The following is a 22,979-nucleotide window of genomic DNA, read 5'->3' on the forward strand; positions in this document are numbered from 1 at the left end:
GAGATATCAAATGGACGATAGCGTTAATTTTTTTTTGACCTCCTGCCGTAAAGTGTGGCCGTCCTTAGCAACGGCATGGCACTGTTCGGTTCCCGCGATTCAGGAGGTCAAGGGTCATCATGACATGCGCAGAATAAGGGACAGATAAAGAAGGAGCTCAGAGGCACTGAAAGCGTGTGTTACTGTGGAGTGTGCTTGTCTGGCTGTTGTGGGAGGCACGACAGAGATTCACCAATGGGAAAAGGCCTACTAGGCACCAAGAACATAGTCAGTGAGTTTTTGTCCAACAAATAAGATATAACATGGAAGGGATGGAGGAGGCCCTGGAGCTGGTAGCCAGGAACAGTGGTGGCAGAGGGCTCCCAGTGGTCCCCGAGCACAGCACTCCACCCCTAGGTTCCGCACCACCATTGCGAATGACAGATGAGAGCAAGGACCAAGATCCTGCTTCTGCATCAGAGAATGTTGCCCCTCGGCACCTCCTGTTCCCGTACCCATGCATCCACCGCATCTGCTTTCATTCGCCCCCCCAATGAGGCACCGCCTGAGGAGTTCCTCAGCCAGGCGCCGTGGAACGAGAAGGGGAAGGGGTAGAGGTGGGCAAAAGAAGGAGAGTGGGTAAGGAAAGGGAGGTGCATGTGCACAGGTGATGGCTGTGTTATATCTCCATCTGGTGTATGCAATTTGTTGCAATGTACGGGGCTGGGAACCATGCTCCTGCTTTGCCTTTGTGTTCTGTGTTGGTGGACATGGTGAACACGTGATTTATGTCAATAGTGGAAAAGGTGGGGTGTGGACGGGGGTTGGATGTTATTGGCTGTGTTACTTATGATTTCAGACCAATGTTGGTATTAAACTTTTGTTATTATACATAACCTTGTTGAGCATTGTCTCAGATATCTGCACCGTTACACACTGGTGATTCCTTACCATGAAAGGGTTAAATACAACTTAACATCATTCAACGTAAACTTTAACTGGCACCAAGGTGATGGGCACCGTTGATGTCTGAACTGCACACACACAGCAGTGTGTCAGTGTTGTCACTCATATCAGCGCTCTTTCGGGCAAATCTTTCCGATATCAGCTCCTCACGTAAGAATGTGATTTAACAAATGCCAGCCACACCGCTGGCGTTCGTTCCGGTTAGTTTCACTTTTTGTGGGCGGTTTTTTGAGCGAGCGATATTGTGGCCGATATTTGTACGAGGTGGTGAAATTGACGATGGGCGATCTCCATGGATCTCCATGGTCGCTAGTTTGGTTAAATATTCTCTTTATGACAAAAAACAGTGGGCGGGTGTTCATATTAAATCTCGGCGTTAATTCCGTGCGGAAAGTAACGGTGGGCGATAATATAAGCGTTGATTTTGCCCATTCTGCTGATTCTGCCCAAAAAAAGTGGGTGGGCAGTAATATTTTTTCCCGCCGTTAAGTCCATTGGGAAAATAACACTCGCCAATAAGTCTCCTAAAAAAGCCCGTCAGTTTCCATTTTGTGCCCAAATGGCCGATATATGGGCGTTATATGTCATTTCAGCGGTAAAATGGGCTTTCACTGGGCGTTAAGCATGCAAAAAAAGTCGAGGTTCTAGCCCATGGTTTTTTACAAAGTAAGGAATTCAAATGAATTTAGCAAGGCCCAGTGTAATAATTCCAAACTACATGACTTTATAAAGGGCAGATAATAGCTAACAGATTCATTGGAATTCTTTGAGGTTGATTATCTGATAGGTACCATGGAGATGAAATTGGATATTACTGTTTTGGGGCTAAAATTAAGGAAATGCTCCAACTGGCAAACTGGAAGCATGCAACTTCCTACTTGAAACAGGCATTAGATGCCTTGAATATGCAAATTAGGGTCTTAACACCAGTTTTGGGACTCCGCCCAGTTGTTTCGGATCTTCGGTGACTAAGAAAATAAGGGAGGGTAACAAATTGAAAACAAGGGCATACAATGTGGCCAAGACTAGTGGGAGGCCGGAGAATTGGGAAATTTTTAAAAGCCAACAAAGAACGACTAAAAAAATGATAACGAGAGGGAAAATAGATTATGAAAGTAAACTAGCACAAAATATAAAAACAGATAGTAAGAGTTTCTACAGATACATAAAAAGGAAAAGAGTGGCTAAAGTAAATGTTGGTCCACTGGAGGGTGAAACTGGGGAATTAATAATGGAGAACAGGGAAATGACAGAGAAGTTGAACAAATATTTTGTATCGGTCTTCATGGTAGAAGACACTAAAAACATCCCAATAGTGAATAATCAAGGGACTATAAGGAGAGAGGAACTTAATACAATCATTATCACTAATTAAGTAGTACTCGGTAAAATAATGGGACTAAAGGTGGACAAGTCCCCTGGACCTGATGGCTTGCATCCTAGGGTGTTAAAAGAAGTGGCTGCAGAGATAGTGGATGCATTGGTTGTAATCTACCAAAATTCCATGGATTCTGGGGCAGTCCCAGCGGATTGGAAAACTGAAAATGTAACTCCCCAATTTAAAAAAGGAGGTAGACATAAAGCAGAAAACTATAGACCGGTTAGCCTAACATTTGTCGTTGGGAAAATGCTGGAGTCCATTATTAAAGAAGCAGTAGCATGGATTGAGGATTGGCTAACTAACAACAGAGAGTCAGGATAAATGGGTCATTTTCTGGTTAGCAAACAGTGACTAGTGGGGTGCCGCAGAGATCAGTGTTGGGTCCTCAACTATTTACAATTTATATTAATGACTTGGATGAAGGGATCGTGTGTAATGTAGACAAGTTTGCTGATGATACAAAGATGGGTGGGAAAGCAAATTGTGAGGAGGACATAAAAAATCTGCAAAGGGATATAGACAGGCTAAGTGAGTGGGCAAAAATTTGGCAGGTGGAGTATAATGTGGGGAAATGTGAGGTTATCCACTTTGGCAGAAATAATAGAAAAGCAAATTATAATTTAAATGGAGAAAAATTTCAAAGTGCTGCAGTACAGATGGACCTGGAGGTCCTTATGCATGGAACACAAAAAGTTAGTATGCAAGTACAGCAAGTAATCAGGAAGGCAAATGGAATGTTGGCCTTTATTGCAAGGGGGATAGAGTATAAAAGCAGAGAAGTCCTGGTACAACTGTCCAGGCTATTGGTGAGGCCACACCTGGAGCACTGTGTACAGTTTTGGTCCCCGCATTTAAGGAAGGTCATACTTGCATTGGAGGCTGGTCAGAGAAGGTTCACTAGGTTGATTCCGGAGATGAGGGGAGTTGACTTATGAGGATAGGATGAGTAGGTTGGGCCGAGACACATTGGAGTTCAGAAGAATGAGAGGTGATCTTATTGAAACTTATAAGATAATGAGGGGGCTCGACAAGGTGAATGCAGAGAGGATATTTCCACTCCTAGGGGAAACTAAAACTAGGGGACATAGTCTTCAAATAAGTGGCCGCCAATTTAAAACGGAGATGATGAGAAATTTCTTCTCTCAGAGGGTTGTAAATTTATGAAAATCTCTGCCCCAGAGAGTTGTGGAGGCTGGGTCATTGAATATATTTAAGGCGGCGATAGACAGATTTTTGAGCAATAAGGGAATAAAGGGTTATGGGGAGCAGGCAGGGAAGTGGAGCTGAGTCCATGATCAGATCAGCCATGATCTTATTGAGCAGGTTCGAGGGGCCAAATGGCTTACTCCTGCTCCTATTTCTCATGTTCTTATGTTCAGCCCCCTGCCCCCCACCATCAATGGGCGCGACTCACAGTGCCGCGCTGAATTGCCGCGTCATGCTGATCCGTCACAATGTCCTTTCCCTTTTAAAGGGGAATGCCGCTGCTAACTCTAGCCATTTTAGTGGTGCCCACTGGGCCACCAGGGAGGCTTTTGGCCCGACCAACGGCCCAACATCCAAGAGGGTGTGCCGAGCTGCATGTTGGAGGCCCAGCCGCACCAGCGGCCTCCATTGTCGGACCGACTAAAAAGCTGTCCGACAGAAAAAAGATGGTGGTCGCCATGCTAGAACTTCCCCTTTAAGGACGGCCGGAGTGCCCCAGTCACCGCAGCTTCTCGCCCCGAGAAGCTGTCGGTGGCATCGCTCCCACTCTGACCTCATGTCCTGCGGGGCAATTTCCCCCGCGGGCCGCAAAGGGGTTGGCGTGGGGCGTGCGCCGCGCCAGTGCGCTAATCGTGGGGCACGGTGCAACGCACTTTTTGTGCTCCGAGCCCCAGGGGCAATTCCAGGGTTGAGCGCTCTGGCTGCTGTGCCCAGGCATTAGTTAGCGCCTCCTGAACAGTAAATTCCCTCAAGGATTAGTCATGGGGCCTCAGCTTTTGGCAATATTTACAAGTATTTTTCATGAAATGTTAAAAATTTGTAGATGTTACCAAATTGTTTTGGCAAAGTAGATGTTTGGAGGTGAAGGATCATATGTAATGAGATCATTTGTAAAATATTTGTTCTTTGGGTGTGGACAATGTGAGCAAGGTTACATTCTTTGTCCAGGAATGTATTCGTATGACAGTTCTTCACCTGCTATTTTAACTTAGGCATTAACCTGTTTATTTTAAGTCAGTTAACTTTGCCATGAAACTAGCAGATGAAGGAGTGTTTTGCTGTTAAGCTCTCTAATTGTAATTTCTGGGCTGTAAACCTTAGCAAATGGACAGATGAGTTGCAAATTATGTTTATGTTGAGAAATACATATTAATGAAAAAGCAGCAAGTATGTTTGTAAAATTAATCTGTAACATTTAAATAATGAAGCAACGGGTAATTATAGAAACAGGAGTAGGCCATTCAGCCCCTCGAGCCCATTCCGCCATTCAGTTAGATCATGGGTGCTTTGTTCCTCAACTCCATTTACCCATCATAGTTCCATATCCTTTGATATTCTTACCTAACAAAAAAATATCGATCTCAGTCCTGAAAATGTCGATAGGCCTTGCATCCATAGCCTATGGATGCCAAGAGTTCTAGATGTCTACTATCTTTTGTTGTGAAAAAATGCTTTGTGATTTCATTTCTAAATGGCTTAGCTTCAATTTTTAAATTATGCCCTCTTGTTCTGGATTCCACCCCCCACCAGAGGGAATAGTTTCCCTGTATCTATTCTATACAATCCCTTAATGATTTTAAATACTCCAATTAGAGCACCCCTCAACTTCAAGGGAATACAAGCCTGGTTTATTCAATCTGTCTTCATAATGTAACCCTTTACGCCCTGCTTTCATTCTGCTGTATGTCAGCTGTGGCTCAGTGGGTAGTATGCTCATCTGTGAGTCTGAAGGTTGTGGGTTCAAATCTCACTCCAGGGATTTGAGTACATAAATCTAGTGCAGTGCTGAGGGAGTGCTGCACTGTTAGAGGTGCTGTCTTTCAGGTAAGATTTTAAATCAAGCCCCTGTTTGTTCTCTCAGGTGGACGTAAAAGATCCCATGGCACTACTTCTGGTGTCTTGGCCAATATTTATCCCTCAATCAACATATCAAAAAGAGATTATCCGGTCATTATCACGTTGCTGTTTATGGGAGCTTGCTGTGCACAAATTGGTTGCCACATTTCTCACATTACAACAGTGATTACACTCCAAAAGTACTTCATTGGCTGTAAAATGCTTTGAGACGTCCGGTGGTCATGAAAGGTGCTATATAAATGCAAGTCTTTCTTTTTTTATTCTTTATGTTGTACCCCTTCCAAGGCCAACATCTGTCTTGTGGTCCAGAGCCCTAAATTGTACACGGCTAACAGGATTTAAATAAGGTTCGAGAGTTCAAATAACTCCGGCGTCATGTCTGGAGTAGTGGGTGAGTTTCCAACTCCCCACCCATCCAAAACCTGACCAGAGTTCAAATCGGGCCAATTAGTTGACTGTTCACAAAGTAGAGGGTAGTTTAAAACTAATGCCAGGAATAAGAGAACTCACAAAAAGGACAAATTTTCCAAATTTCTTCAGTCAGACAACCCCTACGGTATGTTCTTATGGTAGCTTAATAACAAATGCACATATTTTATTTATGCTGTGAATTTTTTTGAAGAGTTATATATCCCAGGCCTGCCCCAGTTTACAGGAAACAAAAAGATCAGCCTTATTTTTGTCAGCTAAATTTCCTGACATCCAGTCATCCCCGTTTATACTGGCAATGGCGATATTTGAAACTATTCCGTCTTTTCATTGAAGTATGACTGCCAAGGTATTGAGATTCCAGAATTATGCTGAAAATGTCGAATGCAACACAAGTGTGATCTGCGTTCCATATTTCCTTTCATGTTTTGAACATTGTCTACCAGGTTTCTAACACTTTACATAACAGAGACAGAGAGGGGTATGTTTCCTCATCATTGCTGGGTGGTAAGCTGACAGAGCGGATAGCCTGCACTTTAGAGAACCTGTCTGATTTTCATTTCCGTTGGACGGGCGATCTACCCTGCCAGTTTATCACCTAAAGGACGAAGGTGAGAATTACCCCCAGACAGTGTGCCGTTTGACCGGTTTGATTAATTCTTTCTTGTGATTTTATTTATTTCAATACACGCCTTCTACTTTTATTTTAGGCAATCACTGAAGCAATCCGAACCCAGGGAAAGAGTGCTGAATTTCTACGGTTGGATGCTGAGGTAAAGAACAATTCTGGATACCAGATAACTTGCTGCTTGGGGATTTGTTGTGTTAACAGTAGTAACTGAACCTTGGTGGCATCAGTTTAAAGCCAGTCACACGCGCTAGTTTGTAACAAAAAAGAAAGATTTGCATTTAGATAGCGCCTTTCACAACCATTGAACTTCCCAAAGTGCTTTACAGCCAATGAAGTACTTTTTGAAGTGCAGTCACTGTTGTAATGTAAGAAACGCAGCAGCCAATTTGCACACAGCAAGCTCCCACAAACAGCAATGAGAAAATGACTACAATCTGATAATCTGTTTCTTAGTGATAAATATTGCCAGGACACCATGGATAACACCCCTTCTCTTCTTTGAAATAACGCTATGGGATCTTTTACGTCCACATGAGAGAGCAGATGGGGCCTCGGTTTAATGTCTCATCCAAAAGGCAGTACCTCCGACAGCAGTGCTTAAGTCCCTAGAGTGGGATTTGAACCTACAATCTTCTGACTCAGAGTTGAGGGTGCTACCAACTGAGCCACTGCTGACAATTTTGGCCAGGTGTTGCTCTGTTTTTTTTGGAGTAGGCTGTTTTTTCTGGCGTAACTTAAAAATCCCCAGTTTCCCCAATTAGTTTGCACCAGCATAACTCACTTAGTTACGTTTTTTTTAGTTTAGTTTTTTTTCTCAAAAGGGGGCGTTACTAACCACCTACGCCAGTTCTGGCCATTTAGGCAACTTTGGTCAGCTAATATGTGGCCACTCGAGAAAACCCTTGCGGAGAGATAAAGAAATCAGCGCAGGTAGGTACATCGGAGGCCATTTGACCTGGGCTAGGGGTAGAAGTGGAGAGGACCTGGACCTAAACCAACCAAGCCTTACTCTTAGCAATGTTTGCAAACAAAAACTACTAACAATTCTATAAGAAATAAAAAATTAAAGTCCTACCTTCATTTTCACCTTTCTGCACTCTGCCCGGGAAGGCAGCGGGCCGGTGCGGGAGGCCACTCGGCCTGGGCTAGGGGGCGGGACAACACACCGGGAGGCCACTTGGCCAGAGCTCGGGGTGGGCAGGAGAACTGATAGTGCTCCTGTCTGCCTGATTTCTAAGAGATTGATCGTACCGAGAGGCCACTTGGCCAGGGCTAGAGGCGGGCAGGAGAACTGATAGAAATCACCGGCAGGCAGGAAAACGCAAGAGATCACACCAGCAGGCAGGAGAAGTCACAGAACGCATGGTCCAATGCACATCACTCAATTATTTTACCAATGAGAATTATTTAGTTTAGTTTAAAAATACTGGCAGTTCTATAAAGTTGTATAGATTCATCACTTTGTGATTAAGCATGAAATACTCCGTAAGAACAGTAATAGAGAACTGACAGAACTCACCACCAGGAGAACTCACAGGTTACCATGGCAGCCGGATTTTTTTGGCTAAGATCAAGGCTCCACCCCCCTCAGGTTTACGTCAAATGAAGAGATCCTAAGGGGAAACTGACAACACATTTTTTTTGGCGTACTCGGGCCACAAAAAATCGGGCGTAACTCTTCAAGTACGCCAACAAAATGCATTGGGAGAAAATTGAGCCCACAGTTTTGACCATGGCTAGCTTGCTATGCTAATTGCTGTTCAGACAGAGAATTCATGAGGTTTATCGAAAGGTGGGGCTTTTAATGTGTTGCTGATCCACTACTGCCCGTGTTATACCTGCCTAAGTTGAATTTTACTCCCCATGATGTCTGAAAGGTGTAAAACCTCATTTTCTAGGTGACAGGGATGATTGTCAAACAAACACGATTGCTACAGCTATTACTGATTCATTTACCTGCTCTCTCAAATGGACATAAAAGATCCCATGGCACAATTTTGAAGAATCAGATCAGCCATGATCTCATTGAATGGCGGAGCAGGCTTGAGGGGCCTACTCCTGTTCCTATTTCTTATGTTCTTATGTTCTTATGTAAGAGCAGGGGAGTTATCCCTGGTGTCCTGGCCAATATTTATCCTGCAATCAACATAACAAAAAAACATATTATCTGGTCATTATCACATTGCTGTTTGTGGGAGTTTGCTTGTGCGCAAATTGGCTGCTGCATTTCCAACATTACAACAGTGACTACACTCCATCGTACTTCATTGGCTGTAAAGGGCTTTGAAACATCCGGTGGTTGTGAAAGGTACTATATAGATCCATCTTTCTTTTACCTCATCACAATATGAAGTCATATTCTACATAAATTGAAATGAGTGAGACACGTAAGGAAAACCAAAAAGGGCTCAAAAGTGGCAGTTTTAGATGCACCGTGTACGCTATCGCCATTGGTACAAAGTGTTGAGCAGCCGAGCTCGCAGTCCTTAAAGGGACCACTGCAGGCCATTCATACAACAGGAGAGTGATAGCTTTTCCCAGATTATTGTGGGACCAGGAGGAACATGAATGCTCCTCCTAACCCCACATAAATGTTGCCACCCGCTGCCAACCAATCCACTCCCCTCCTCGCTCCCCGCCCCCTATAATTGACTAACTCCCGTAAACCATTACTTCTGGCTTGACTCCATGGAGGAGCTATCAGATTTCCCTCCTTTGTAAACAAATAAAGCCTGGCCCTTTAAATGACTCCATCCTCCCGCCAAGAATATCAGGTGAGCGGCACGATTTCACCAGCTGCCACTCACCTGATCTAAGCACAGTGAAAATTGCGCCTCATCTCTGTATGTTTTGAGTTCAATTGACCTTGTCCCTTTTTAAAAAAAAAAATCTGATATTGAACATACGCAGGACGATGAAATGTCTCTTCCTGCTTAAAAGTCTCCATTTCCGTCTCTGGTCATAAGTTTCTCTCCATGACGAGAGTTGGCACACAGCATCTGGTGTCCATGCGTAGAGTCCCAGCATTAGACTGAGTGCCGGCCTATGCTCCTTCTCACGGGAAGAGGGAGGAGGCCAGGAGAGGAAGGAAGAGCCTTAACAATTTACTCAAGCACATCTCATGTCAGATGATCGCACTTGTTATTGATAGTGGTTTGGTCAAGCGTCAAGCCCATGTGGTGGCTGGTGTGCAACGGCCACCCCACATTAAAAGAATTCATGCACAGGCATCTTCCACCGTTTAAAATGAGTTCATCAGTCACCTGAGTACTCATTTTTAGTGTGGAAACAAGTCATCCTCGACCCTCAGGGACTGCCGATGATTGATTGATTGATTGAGTCAAGCACACAAAGGAGATCCTGACCATTATGCACATACCACTTACAGGAACTATGTGGTTAGGTCAATGAGAACAAGGAGGTTACAATAAAAAGCCAACATGCAGCGAGAAGGAATTGCTTCAAGCTTCATTTTTTTACGATTCAGTTGTTGTGAAGAGAACTCCTGTACAGTTCTGTACAGTCTATCTATAATATTTTCTATTAACTTGTCAAGTCATGAGTGCATGTCAAAGCAATCAAACATTAGTCTGCACTTGATTTATATAAAACCACACCTGTAAAGATTATTATTTTCTCATTTACAATATCATAAAGTAGAAACAGAATGCACAGAACATTTTATTGCTTACAACTTTTTTAAAACATTTGTTTAAGTGTGAAAATGATACTGTAGTGGTGAAAGTATTAAATTGTTCAATTGTTGTGCAATGCTGAGAATTCGGTCTGCTTTTCTACAAAGCTTCTTTATCCAAAGTATAATCTTGGCATTAATTTCCTCAGATCCTTTCAAAGTGCCACACCACTGCAGTTAGAGAGTGAGCGCATTTGGGTTGCTTGTCAAGAAACTTACTCGAATGCGCTGTTGCTCTTTATAACAATTAAGCATTTAAAACCATTAATACCGTTTGAAAGAAAAATTATGTCAAATAGTTTTACCTCTCTTTAAGCAGACTGCAATATCTTGGTTGCTGTCTCAGGAGAGTGGAGAGGCTGGTCAGAAATTTCAAAACTTCCTGCAGAAACATGGCTATCGCTGCCTCAGAGAAGTAAGTGTACGGTTATCAAATAGACAGTGTAAATGTTGTGAGTATGGAGTGTTGCAAATACAGCACCTTACAACAAGTGCAGGAACGTTAATGTTTTACCTTCTTTTAGAACCTAAGAAATAGGAGCAGGAGTAGGCCACATGGCCCCTCAAGCCTGCTCCGCCATTCAATAAGATCATGGCTGATTTTCTTGTATTCAAATTTGTTATTTTGGGAAATTAAAAAAAGCACACGGGTAGTTTAGCACAAAATGTAGACGGACCAAAATGTAAATCTTTTCGGGGTGGGAGGAGGCTCGAGTGGAGCATAAACACCTGCAGAGACCAGTTGGGCCAAAAGGCCTCTTTCTCTGCTGTAAATTCGATGTAATTCTATGTAAATCATCACAGTGTGTATCCTGCTGGATGAAAGGTTGCGTTTCGTAGAGAGGGCAACTTAGAATTTAAGAATGCTCACTTTTTCTTTTATTAGTTCGTGGGATGTGGGTGTCGCTGGCAAGGTCAGCATTTATTGCCCATCCCTAATTGCCCTTGAGAAGGTGGTGGTGAGCTGGCTTCTTGAACCTCTGCAGTCCGTGTGTTGAAGGTACTCCCACATTGCTGTTAGGGAGGGAGCTTCAATGATGATGAAGGAACGATGATATACTTCCAATTGAATTGGTCAAGATTGGAAATTGTCAGAGTCAAATTCCAGAACTTCTGGTGCATGTTAAATGTATAAAACTGTCTGCCTTCCATTTGTTATAATATATTGGCGCACTCTTATCAACATTTGTACATTTGCAAAACGTCGTGAAAATGTGGCATTGGGGCCTAAATATGGAATTGGCCAAAATCGGGGGCAAAATGTTGCACCTGTTCACATCCACTTGGGGGTCTGCTCTAAATTGGTCCCCATGCCTGCTTAGCATGGAATAAATGAGCTGCCAGCACAATTCGTGCTCTTCATTGGCAGCATGCCTAACGAGGGAGGTGGGGCGGGGGGGGGGGGGGCTTGCTTTGAGGGATATTGGATATCACTGACTGCCAGTACCACCTAGAAAAATCTCACAACTCACTTAAGGCAAGTCTAACAGAATAATTGCCTCATATTAGACGTGAATACCTCTACTATTTTAAATAGAAAAGACATTGGCCGGAATTTTAACAGCAAAAAAAAGGGTGGGCTGGAGGTGTGGGGGGAAGTGAAAGTTGTAAAAAATGTAAAACCCGACGCCAACGCGCTTCCAACCCGCCCACTTTCATCTTTTACTCAGGCGGGATGGGGGACGGGCAGTCAACCCGCTGTCAGGAAGCGGGTTGGTAATTTACATATTATAATGAGGCTGGAAGTTTCTGCTTTAACCTTCTGTGCAGGTTTAATTGCAGGGGATCCCAGGACTCAGGATTCCCCGTAGCTGCAACGAGGTGATCACGGCCTCGGGGAGCAAGCCCCGTGGGCCAGGAGGAGCAGGAGTACTTGCTCACGGCCCCCTAAGCTCCCTAACAAGCAGCCTGCAACCCCTGGGGTCGTTGGATCGGACACACTCCCACCCCCCCCCCCCCCCACCCCCCCCCGCTCCCGGGATCGTGACTTAGCCTCGGGGTTGAGGATCAGGATCCCGTACCTCCCCTCTCCGGGAAGCGTGACTCAGCCTTGGGGTAAGGGATCGGGATTGGAAACCCCCTGGGGGATGGGAACCCCCCCCCCCCCCCGTGGGCTTGGATCCCCACCCCACCCATGACTTGGATACCCCCTCCCCTCCCCCACCCCCCCACCACCACCATCCTGGGCCAAGCACCTACTGGGTTCTGCAGCTTCCTGGTCCGGGTTTCCCATCCAACTGGAAGCCAGCCTATCAATCAGGCCCTTTACGTAACTCCACAGCATGGTGGGAAACCCAAACTTCCGGGTTTCCCGCCATCTCCTGGGTCGGCAAGTGGGCTGTGCAGGTGGGATACGGGAAAATCCTGGCCATTGAGTCGCTACATCTTCAAAAATTGGTCAGTACATGAATCAGAACCATTTGACCACATGCGGCTATCTGAGCTGTCTTAACTGAGATTAGAGTTGGCTTATTATTATCAGCAGCTTCCTTACTGATCCAAGTTTAAGTGAGGAGTCTCAAATCACAGATTGGATTAAGTAAAAACCCATTTCAGTGTTGAATTGTAATAGTTTACAGGATAGCCACTGTCTCATCTGTCGCTTCTTGATTTAACTGTGGAATCCCAGTGCTAAAATAATTATTACATAGAATTGTACAGTACAGAAAAAGAAAATGAACATTCGGCCCAACAGAACTATGCCGATGTTTCTGCTCCGCACCTTATAAAATCTCGTCCTATCTCCATTCCTTTCTCTCTCATGTACTTATTTAGCTTCCCCATAAATGCATCTATGTGAATCATCTCAATCACTCCGTGTGGTAGCGAGTTCCACATTCTGAACACTTTCTGTTGATTATACATCAACAGATCATGACACACACCCTAAAATGTGTGTATCAATAAATATGCTGATGACTTTTTTTTTACAGGCTGAATTGCGTGAAAAGTCGTGGGCAAGTGATCCAAAAAAGCTACTCCCAGCCATCCAGAGAGCTTTGCAGAGCAGCAAATCTGTTGTTAAAAAAGTCGCATTGTCTCCAGAGGAAGCTATTGATTCCATAAAGTCATCAGTCACTTGGATTAGAAAGTAGGTGAAATTGTTACGGAGATCTCACTGCAACATAACACGGTTGGAACATAATGACAGACTTACTAATGGAGCGCACCTTAAAACCTATCTCTGTGACCAAGCTCCTGTCCCAATATCTCCTTATGCGGCTCGGTGTCAAACTTTGTCTGATAATGCTCCTGTGAAGCGCCTTAAAATGTTTTACTATGTTAAAGGTGCTATATAAACGCAACTCATTGTTGTTGTTGCAGGTTCATCCTGCGCTTGGTGTTACCAGAGGCAAGAAAGGCGGTTGCCAACAGAGAATTGTTAAAAGCTGAGGCAATCAGGGTGAATGATGTTTTTAAGGTTGCCTATTGGAAACTGGCCAAACTTATGGTGCAGGAGGTGAGTATTATTTCTCATTTATATTGTACAGCAGAACTGTGCACTATGCAAAGCAAAAATTATTTTCATTCCATAGCCATGTTGATTATGAGCACTGGATAAGCAAATACTGCCATATTTGCATGCCTCGAACCCTGCTCTGATCAATAACTAGCAATTGAACCACTGAGTAACATGACGCGGATTCATGCAATGAATAAATTTGCTTGAAGTATTAAAGGTTATCCTGATTGATGCGCTGGCAGAGTGAATTAGTGCACAGGAAATCATTCTCTCACCGAATGATAGCAATGGGTTCACCCTGTGACACATGACTTGTCTCAGCCATACTGCTGGGGTTGGTATATATGAAAGCCAGACATGGGAATAGCAATCAGAGGGTAAATTAATATAACGGTGATGACGTTGTCATCGCCGGCGCAGCGGCCTGGGGCGCTATGGGCAGGAAGGGGTCGCTAGTGGTTAGCGTCATCGCTAATCTCCCCCGGAATTTTACGGGAATTGGTAGCGGCACTGTGCCTGGGTGAAAAGTCATTTCTGCCCCATTAGTGCCTCTTTAACAGGAGGCGCAAACCACCCGAATTTTTCCCCCTTTATGTTGGTATCGAACCTAAATTACCAGTAAAATATTTTTTGGGTAGATTTTCCTTTCGGGTGTGAGGTGGGAGGATGGCTCGAGCTGTCCTTGCTGTGAGGCTTGAGCCTGTTTGAGGGCTGGGCCTCATTTGGTTATTGCCAATGGTGGCCGTGGAGGGGGCGGGAAATCCAATGGCTCCCCTGCAGAGTTAAGCTGGAAGTTGTATCTTAAAGGGGTTGTGGGGGAATGGGGAGGGTGAGGGGCCATAAGGATGGGCCAGAAATGAGCCAGATGATTTTCAGGGGCCAGACGAAGTATTCTTGCTGCTCTGGGCCCTGCAAAAATTGCTAAACTAAATTCCCTGGATTGTTTTCTGCAGGGATCCCTTTAAAGACTGCTGGTTTGGACAGTCAATACCTGGTACCAATGTGCAGAGTGTGTACAGTAGATGATCTGCCCATTGGCACTCCAAAATTGTACATCAAAGGACCCTGAGTAACATTACTGAAATAGGCAGGTGCCATGGCCGCCCATGCAAAGGCTCTAATGAAAATGGCGGGTGCCCTATCGGAAATGGGGTATTAAGTGGTGCACTGTCATTTTTGGCCTGCTGCCGCTCCATGCCCACTGCGCAGAGGCTTTGTTAATCGGCCTCTTTATCTAACTTGGTTGCTTTCAACAGCAATATAAGTGTGAACGATTAAGTAACACATACAAGCAAGGAAGTAGAGCACAGTTCAACATACCATCGGTGATTGCTGTTCAATGATAACTCTCGACTGCACTTCAAACATCATTCATTGGTTGTGAAACCCTATGGGACATCTATGATACACATAGGACCCCGACGCAATTTTGGGGTACCAATGGGCAAACCGCCTGCCACACGCACTCTGCCTATTGGTACCAGGCACTGAGCAACCTAACCAGCAACTTTTAAAGGGACCTCTGCAGGTTGCTCAGAAAACAACCTAGGGAATTATTTTTAAAGATTTTTGCGGGGCCGAGAGGAGTTGCTTGATAAATACTAGCTCTTTTCCTTTTCTAGTGGAGGCTTCTTTATTTGTCCTTAAACAAAAAGAGGCAAAGAAACTCATGGCATATTCATTCACACTCCTCCTACATTGAGAAAACCAGTCATAGCTGTAATATCTTTGCTTCATGGGTTCTTTGCTTAAGAATGCATAGCAACACATTGCTATTAAGAACTAGTTGGTTTATTAGCAAAGGTTTAACAATCACACTACACATTACCAGTTCATCCACCAGGCTCACAACCACCTGCCTCATCATGGATTCCATGAACCCAACTAGTTTATTGAGTCTTCTGAACATCACATGACTGCCTAAGCCACTCCCAACTCAACAGCTCCACAAACCGGTGAGCATACTCACAGGTGCATACATTACAATAGCAAAGTGTAGAAGATATTACAAAGTTATCTTGTTGAGAGAGCAGGAACACTAACTATGGTGGTATTATGGAGTGAGAATCGCTCATTTTAATAAATGTAAGGCAACACCGCCAGCACCAGCAATATCCAGTGCAGCTAAGAATAGACAAAATGAATGACAGCAAGATTAATGGGCAAGTGTAAGACTGAATGAATATAGGCCTTTTGACCGCTCAGCCAGGAAAGATTGTTCAACAATATTGATCAATTTGTTCGTGCTAAAGCCGTTATTTCAAACCGAGCATGCAAGACAAGAAACTTGTGAAAGAAAAAAAACAATTAACCAACGATGGTTGCTGAATAGTTTTATTGTTTACTGGAAAGATATCCTTCATGGAAAAAGCTTGATCAGCTTGCTGTACATAAATAAAGTCAGTGGGAGCTAACGGGCAGGCTAATTTTCCCGGGTTGCCCATTACGAATGATGACGGCCATCAGATTTGCTCATCTGAGCTGCTGCATGTGGAGATTGGTTGTCAAATGACATTGCTTGTTGCAATAAGGACAACTTCCTCCATCACATGGCATCATCCTTCGCTTTATTGGTTTCGAAATCAGCAATGCGGCTGTGACTGTGTTCTGCATTCTTGCACGATTTGCTTCTGACAGCAGTTCGGAGATTTTTTGGGTTGTCTTCAGAACATATCTGCAGTGCTTTTGTTGGTTAGCACGATCACTCAGACAATCACACTGTGGAGAACAGAAACACTGTTGGATAACCTTGTGTTGTCCATCTGATTGAAGTGCAATGACCCACAAAACTGTACTTCATTGCCCGTAGGCTTGTCATGCTAGGTATGGATACAGGGGCTTGAGCACAAAAATCTAGGCTGACACTCCAGTGCAGCACAGAGGGAGTGCTGCACTGTCGGAGATGCTGTCTTTTGAATGAGACTGTTACATATGTGGACTTGTATTTACTCTGTACAGCCACCAGAGGGCTCATCCCCTGGAGTCCCAAGGGATCCCATAATCCCTTGGGAGCACAGGTAATTAAGGTGGTTTCACAGGTTGGAGAGGCACTCTGGAGACTTGCAATAAAAGACTACGGTCACACTTTACTTTGAGCTCACAGTGTTCAGTCTGTCTCTTTCTCCATACACAACAACTGGCAACAAGATACAAATAGCGAACCCAAAGATGCAGAGAACAGTGGGCATCCTGGAGAAATTTTCGGAGGGAGATGATTGGGAAACTTTTGTGGAGTGACTAGACCAATACTTTGTGGCCAATAAGCTAGATGAGGAAGAAAGCACTGCCAAACGAAGGCTGGTCCTCCTCACTGTCTGTGGGGTACCAACGTATGGCCTCATGAAGAATCTGCTCACTCCAGCGAAACCCATGCAGAACGTACGACGATTTATGCACACTGATCCGAGAGCATTTGAACCCGAAGGAAAGCGTTCTGATGGTGAGGTACCGGTTCTACACCTACAAACGGTCTGAAGGCCAGGAAGTGCCGAGTTATGTCGCCGAGCTAAGACGCCTTGCAAGACATTGCGAATTTGAAGGACATTTGGAGCACATGCTCAGAGACATTTTTGTACTTGGCATTGGCCACGAAACCATATTTCGCAAACTTTTGACTGTAGAGGCCCCAACCTTGAGTAAGGCCATAGCGATAGCCCAGGCATTCATTGCCAATCAGTGACAATACTAAGCAAATCTCTCAGCACACAAGTGCTGCTACAAGTACTGTGAACAAAGTGATGTTGTTTTCGAATCGTAATGTACAGGGCAGGTCACACATACCTGCAGCTACACGTCCACAGATGTCTCAGAGTCCACCATCAAGGGTGATGAAAGCAAGGCCATTAACACCTTGTTGGCACTGCGGGGGTGATCATCGTTTCCATTCATGCCGATTCAAAGAGTATGTTTGCAAGGGCTGTGGAACAATGGGACACCTCCAATGAGTGTGCAGGTGAGCTGCTAAGTCTGTTAAACCTGCAAACCATCATGTTGCAGAGGAGGACAGATTCACGGAGGATCACGATGAACCAGAGTCTCAGATCGAGGAAGCAGAGGTACATAGGGTGCATACATTCACCACGAATTGTCCCTCGATAATGCTCAATGTTGAACTAAATGGACTCCCGGTGTCAATGGAGCTGGACACGGTCGCAAGCCAGTCCATCATGGGCAAAAAGACTTTCGAAAGGTTGTGGTGCAACAAGGCCTCAAGGCCAATCTTAACTCCACGAAACTAAGAACTTACATGAAAGAACTGATTCCTGTAATCGGCAGTGCTACGGTAAAGGTCTCCTATGAAGGAGTGGTGCACAAGCTTCCACTCTGGGTGGTACCGGGTGATGCTCCCACACTGCTCAGCAGGAGCTGGCTGGGAAAGATACGCTGGAATTGGGACGACGTCCGAGCGCTATCACCCGCTGACGACATTTTGTGTGCCCAAGTCTTAAACAAATTTCCTTTGCTGATCGAACCAGGCATCAGGAAATTGCAAGGAGCAAAAGTGCAAATGCACCTAATTCTGGGGGCGTGACCCATCCATCACAAGGCAAGAGCAGTACCGTACATGATGAGAGAAAGGTTGGAGATCAAGCTAGACCGGCTACAATGAGAGGGTATCATTTCACCGATCGAGTTCAGCGAATGGGCCAATCCTATTGTCCCAGTCCTCAAGGGTGATGGCACCGTCAGGTCAGAATCTGTGGCGATTGCAAAGTAACTATCAATCGTTGCAAGACCAATACCCACTACCAAAGGCCGACGACCTCTTTGCAATGCTGGCAGGAGGAAAGACGTTCAGGAAGCTGGATCTGACTTCAGCATACATGACGCAGGAACTGGAAGAATCAACGGACGCCCTCACCTGCATCAACACGCACGAGAGTCTTTTTGTTTATAACAGATGCCCGTTTGGAATCCAATCAGTGGCGGCGATATTCCAGAGAAGCATGGAAAGTTTACTGAAGTCAGTCCTGCACACCGTGGTCTTCCAGGACGACATCTTGGTCATAGGTCGGAACACAGTCGAGCACCTGCAGAACCTGGAGGAGGTTCTTAGTCGACTCAACTGCGTGGGGCTCAGGTTAAAATGCTCGAACTGCATTTTCCTGGTGCCTGAAGTGGAGTTCTTGGGAAGGAGGATTGCGGCGGACGGCATCAGGACCACCAACGTGAAGACGGAGGCAATCAAGAACGCATCGAGGCCACAGAACGTGACGGAGCTACGGTCGTTTCTGGGACGCTTGAACTACTTTGGTAACTTCTTACCAGGTCTCAGCACACTGCTAGAACCACTACATATCTTATTACGAAAAGGGGGCAAATGGGTTTGAGGCAAAAGCCAAGAAAATGCCTTTGTAAAAGCGAGAAAATTGTTATGCTCAAACAAATTGCTTGTGTTGTATGATCCATGTAAGCATTTGGTACTAGCATGTGATGCATCGTCATATGGCATCGGGTGTGTATTGCAACAACCTAATGATTTTAGGAAACTGCAACTGGTTCCTATGCATCCAAGAGTCTGTCTAAGGCTGAGAGAGCCTATAGCATGATTGAAAAAGAAGCATTAGTGTATGTCTATGGGGTAAAGAAAATGCATCAATACTTGTTTGGGCTAAAATTCGAATTGGAAACTGACCATAAGCCATTTATATCCCTGTTTTCCGAGAGTAAAGGGGTAAATACCAACACACCGGCCTGCATCCAGAGATGGGTGCTCACGTTGTCCGCATACAAGTACACCATTCACCACAAGCCAGGACCCCTTATTATCTCTACTCAAAAGCTGTGTGCTTCACGGGAGCTGGTCCAGTGCCCCAGTGGAAATGCAGGAAGACATAAAGCCGTTCCAGCGGCACAAAGATGAAATGTCTATACAGGCAGACTGCCTTCTGTGGGGCAGTCGAGTAGTGGTCCCCAAGAAGGGCAGAGACACCTTCATCAATGACCTGCACAGTACCCACCCAGGCATCGTAATGATGAAAGCGTTAACCAGATCCCACGTGTGGTGGCCCAGTATTGATGCAGACTTAGAATCCTGCGTCACAGATGTAATACATGCTCGCAGTTAATCTATGTACCCAGGGAGGCGCCGCTAAGTTTATGGTATTGGCCCTCCACACCATGCTCTAGGGTACAGGTCGACTATGCAGGCCCGTTCTTGGATAAAATGTTCCTTGTGGTTGTTGACGCGTACTCTAGGCGGATTGAATGTGAGATAATGTCGGCTAGCACGTCCGTTGCCACTACTGAAAGCCTGCGGGCCATGTTTGCCACATACGGCTTACCCGATGTCCTGGTGAGCGACAAAGGGCCATGTTTTACCAGTGCTGAATTCAAAGAATTCATGACCCATAATGGGATCAAACATGTCACATCTGCCCCATTTAAACCAGCGTCCAATAATCAGGCAGAGAGAGCAGTGCAAACCATCAAGCAAGGCTTGAAGAGGGTAACTGAAGACTCACTGCAGACTCGCCTATCCCGATTCCTGCTTAGCTACCGCACGAGACCCCACTCACTCACTGGGATCCCACTTGCTGAACTGCTCATGAAAAGAGCACTTAAGACCAGACTCTCGTTAGTTCACCTGATCTACATGAACAGGTAGAGAGCAGGCGGCTTCAACAAAGTGCATACCATGATAGCGCAAATGTGTCATGCGAGATTGAAATCAATGATCCTGTATTTGTTTTAAATTCTGGACAATGTCCCAAGTGGCTTCCCGGCACTGTTGTGGCCAAAGAGGGGAGCAGGGTGTTTCAGGTCAAACTTTCAAATGGACTCATTCACCGGAAACACTTGGACCAAATCAAATTCAGATTCACGGACTTATCCTGAGCCACCCACCTTGGACCCTACCTTTTTTGAGCCCCCAACGTGCACACCAGTGGCAACCAGCATCACGGTTGACCACGAAGCAGAACCCATCATCCACAGCAGCCCTGCAGGGCCCAACACACCAGACAAACCAGTAAGGCCAGCTGCACAGCAGCCCAGCAAGGGCCCAACAAATGATTCAACAACACCAGCTTTTACACTGAGATGATCAACCAGGGCAAGAAGGGCCCCAGACAGACTCACATTGTAAATAGTTACACTATTGACTTTGGGAGGGGGAGTCTTGTTATATATGTGGACTTGTATTTACTCTGTACAGCCACCAGAGGGCTCATCCCCTGGAGTCCCAGGTATTTAAGGAGGTTTCACAGGTTGGAGAGGCACTCTGGAGACCTGCAATAAAAGACTACGGTGACACTTTGATTTGAGCTCACAGTGTTCAGTCTGACTCTTTCTCCATACACAACAGAGACGTTAACCCGAGGCCCCGTCTGCTCGCTCAGGTGGACGTAAAAGATCCCATGGCACTATTTCGAAGAAGAGCAGGGGAGTTAACCCCGGTGTCCTGGCCAATATTTATCTCTCAATCAACATAACAAAAAGAGCTTATCTGGCCATTATCACATTGCTGTTTGTGGGAGTTGCTGTTTGCAAATTGGCTGCTGCGTTTCCCACATTACAACAGTGACCACACTCCAAAAGTTCTAAATTGTCTTTAAAGCTCTTTGAGATGTCCGGTGGTCATGAAAGACGCTATATAAATATAAGTCTTTCTTTTAGCTATTTCAATTACATTGCAGCTCTACTTTCATTACTGAAGATGAAGAGAGCGGCCTGATTACTCAGGAGTTGTCACCACTTTGGAAACCATATCGAGAAAGATTTTATTGTGAATACTTGCTGTAGCGTGTTAAAATTGTTAATTTGTATGCACAATATTACAGGAATGAAGGTTTGGCAAAAAGTCTGTAGATGTGCTGTAGGCACTATTCTCCAAGGGAACACTTAGCAAAAACTGTGCTGATACATAAAGTAAACAATGCCTGGAGTGCAAGTTTTTAATTCATAAGCAGTTTGCAGGTGAAGGCAGAATGTTCATGATTGCGTTAGGAAGTACATCGAAACAGGACGAGGCCATTCATCCACTCAGGCCCGCTCCACCATTCAGTTAGATAATGGATAATCCATACCTCAACCTCGCCTTAGCTCCATATCCCTTGAGACCCTGACCTAACAAAAACCTCGCGATTTCAGTCTGGAAAGCTCTGATTGTTCCGGCAGCCACAGCCTTTTGGTTGGGGGAATTAACCGTTTCCTTCATATTTCAGGGTTATTTACCTGATGAGGACTTGCTATTCTTCCTCACCCATTCAGAAATTGGACAGGTTCTTCTGCAGAGATCAGCAACCATGATCAGCAAGTAAGACGTATATTGATTACTACTGTCTTATTTAGGAAATTAGCTAAAATGTTGTTATGCATATTTAGCTGATCTGGCTTTTTGGGTAGCTCTTTAAACACAGTTCTAGCTCTGAGAAAGAAAGCCTGCAAATGCCTTTTCTTAACATAAGAACATAAGAAATAGCAGCAGGAGTAGGCCACCTGGCCCCTCAAGCCATTCAATAAGATCATGGCTGATCTGATCTTGGCCTCAACTCCACTTTCCTGCCTGTTTCCCATAAACCTTAACCCCCCTATAGTTCAAAAATCTGTCTTTCTCTGCCTTGAATATATTCAATGACCCAGCCTGCACAGCTCTCTGGGGCAGAGAATTCCATAGATTCACGACTCTCTGAGAGAAGAAATTACTCCTCATCTCCGTCTTAAATGGGCGATCCCTTATTCTGAAACGATGCCCCCTAGTTCTAGATTCCCCCACGATGGGAAACATCCTCTCTGCGTCTACCCTGTCAAGCCCCCTCAGAATCTTATGGAGCCGAAATTCATCAGCCCACCGCCCGCTGCTGCAGACTGCTGCCCACTCCCACCGACATTCCTCCTGAAGATCCGCCCAGAGCCACTTTCGGCGTGTCCTGGAGCTGGCGGGAGGGGAGAGCCGCCGGGAACCACCCGCTGATGCCAGCGGACGGCCGAGTGGCGCAACTGAGTTCCCACCTGCCGAGCTCCCAGATTCCTGCGGGCGGGAGTAGGCTGGAGTCGGCGGCAGAACCGCTGGCTGCAGGCTGGTCTGTTCGCGACGGTAAGTCCGAAGAACCTGAAAAAAAGGTAAGTGAACATTAAAAAAAAAATTTCAACAGCGACTAAAAAAAAAAAATTTCAACAGCGACTTACCTGCATGGGTTCCCCTGGAGGTCTTTCAATAGCCTTTTTATTTTTTATTGATGATTTATTTTTTTCAGGTCTTCGAGCCTCCTTGGGCTCGACTCCATCCTCAGCGGCACTTGCGCGGCAAGCGCCTCTGCTGCCGAGAATGAGAGCTCCCTCCCGCTGCCCCAGTTTGGCGGCGCAAGTCGTCCATTTGCCGCCCGCCAATCTTCGAGGGACTTCGTCCGTGAATATCCCGCCCAAAGTACCG

The 22,979-nt window shown here is 45.3% G+C and overlaps 1 protein-coding gene across 3 annotated transcripts in view; it reads left to right on the forward strand.

Moving 5' to 3' along the window:
* Positions 1-22,979, forward strand: part of LOC139278967 (rifampicin phosphotransferase-like) — a 178,810-nt gene that overhangs the window by 148,864 nt on the left and 6,967 nt on the right. For 2 of the 3 annotated variants that reach the window (XM_070898258.1, XM_070898256.1), the window contains exons 28-32: positions 6,529-6,591; positions 10,460-10,558; positions 13,077-13,234; positions 13,468-13,603; positions 21,772-21,863. In XM_070898258.1, the coding sequence (XP_070754359.1) occupies positions 6,529-6,591; positions 10,460-10,558; positions 13,077-13,234; positions 13,468-13,603; positions 21,772-21,863 (548 nt within the window). The remainder of the gene's footprint in view (positions 1-6,528; positions 6,592-10,459; positions 10,559-13,076; positions 13,235-13,467; positions 13,604-21,771; positions 21,864-22,979) is intronic. The other variant, XM_070898257.1, reaches the window with a different exon arrangement.

Source organism: Pristiophorus japonicus, chromosome 13, assembly GCF_044704955.1.
Source record: "Pristiophorus japonicus isolate sPriJap1 chromosome 13, sPriJap1.hap1, whole genome shotgun sequence".
NCBI lineage: Eukaryota > Metazoa > Chordata > Chondrichthyes > Pristiophoridae > Pristiophorus > Pristiophorus japonicus.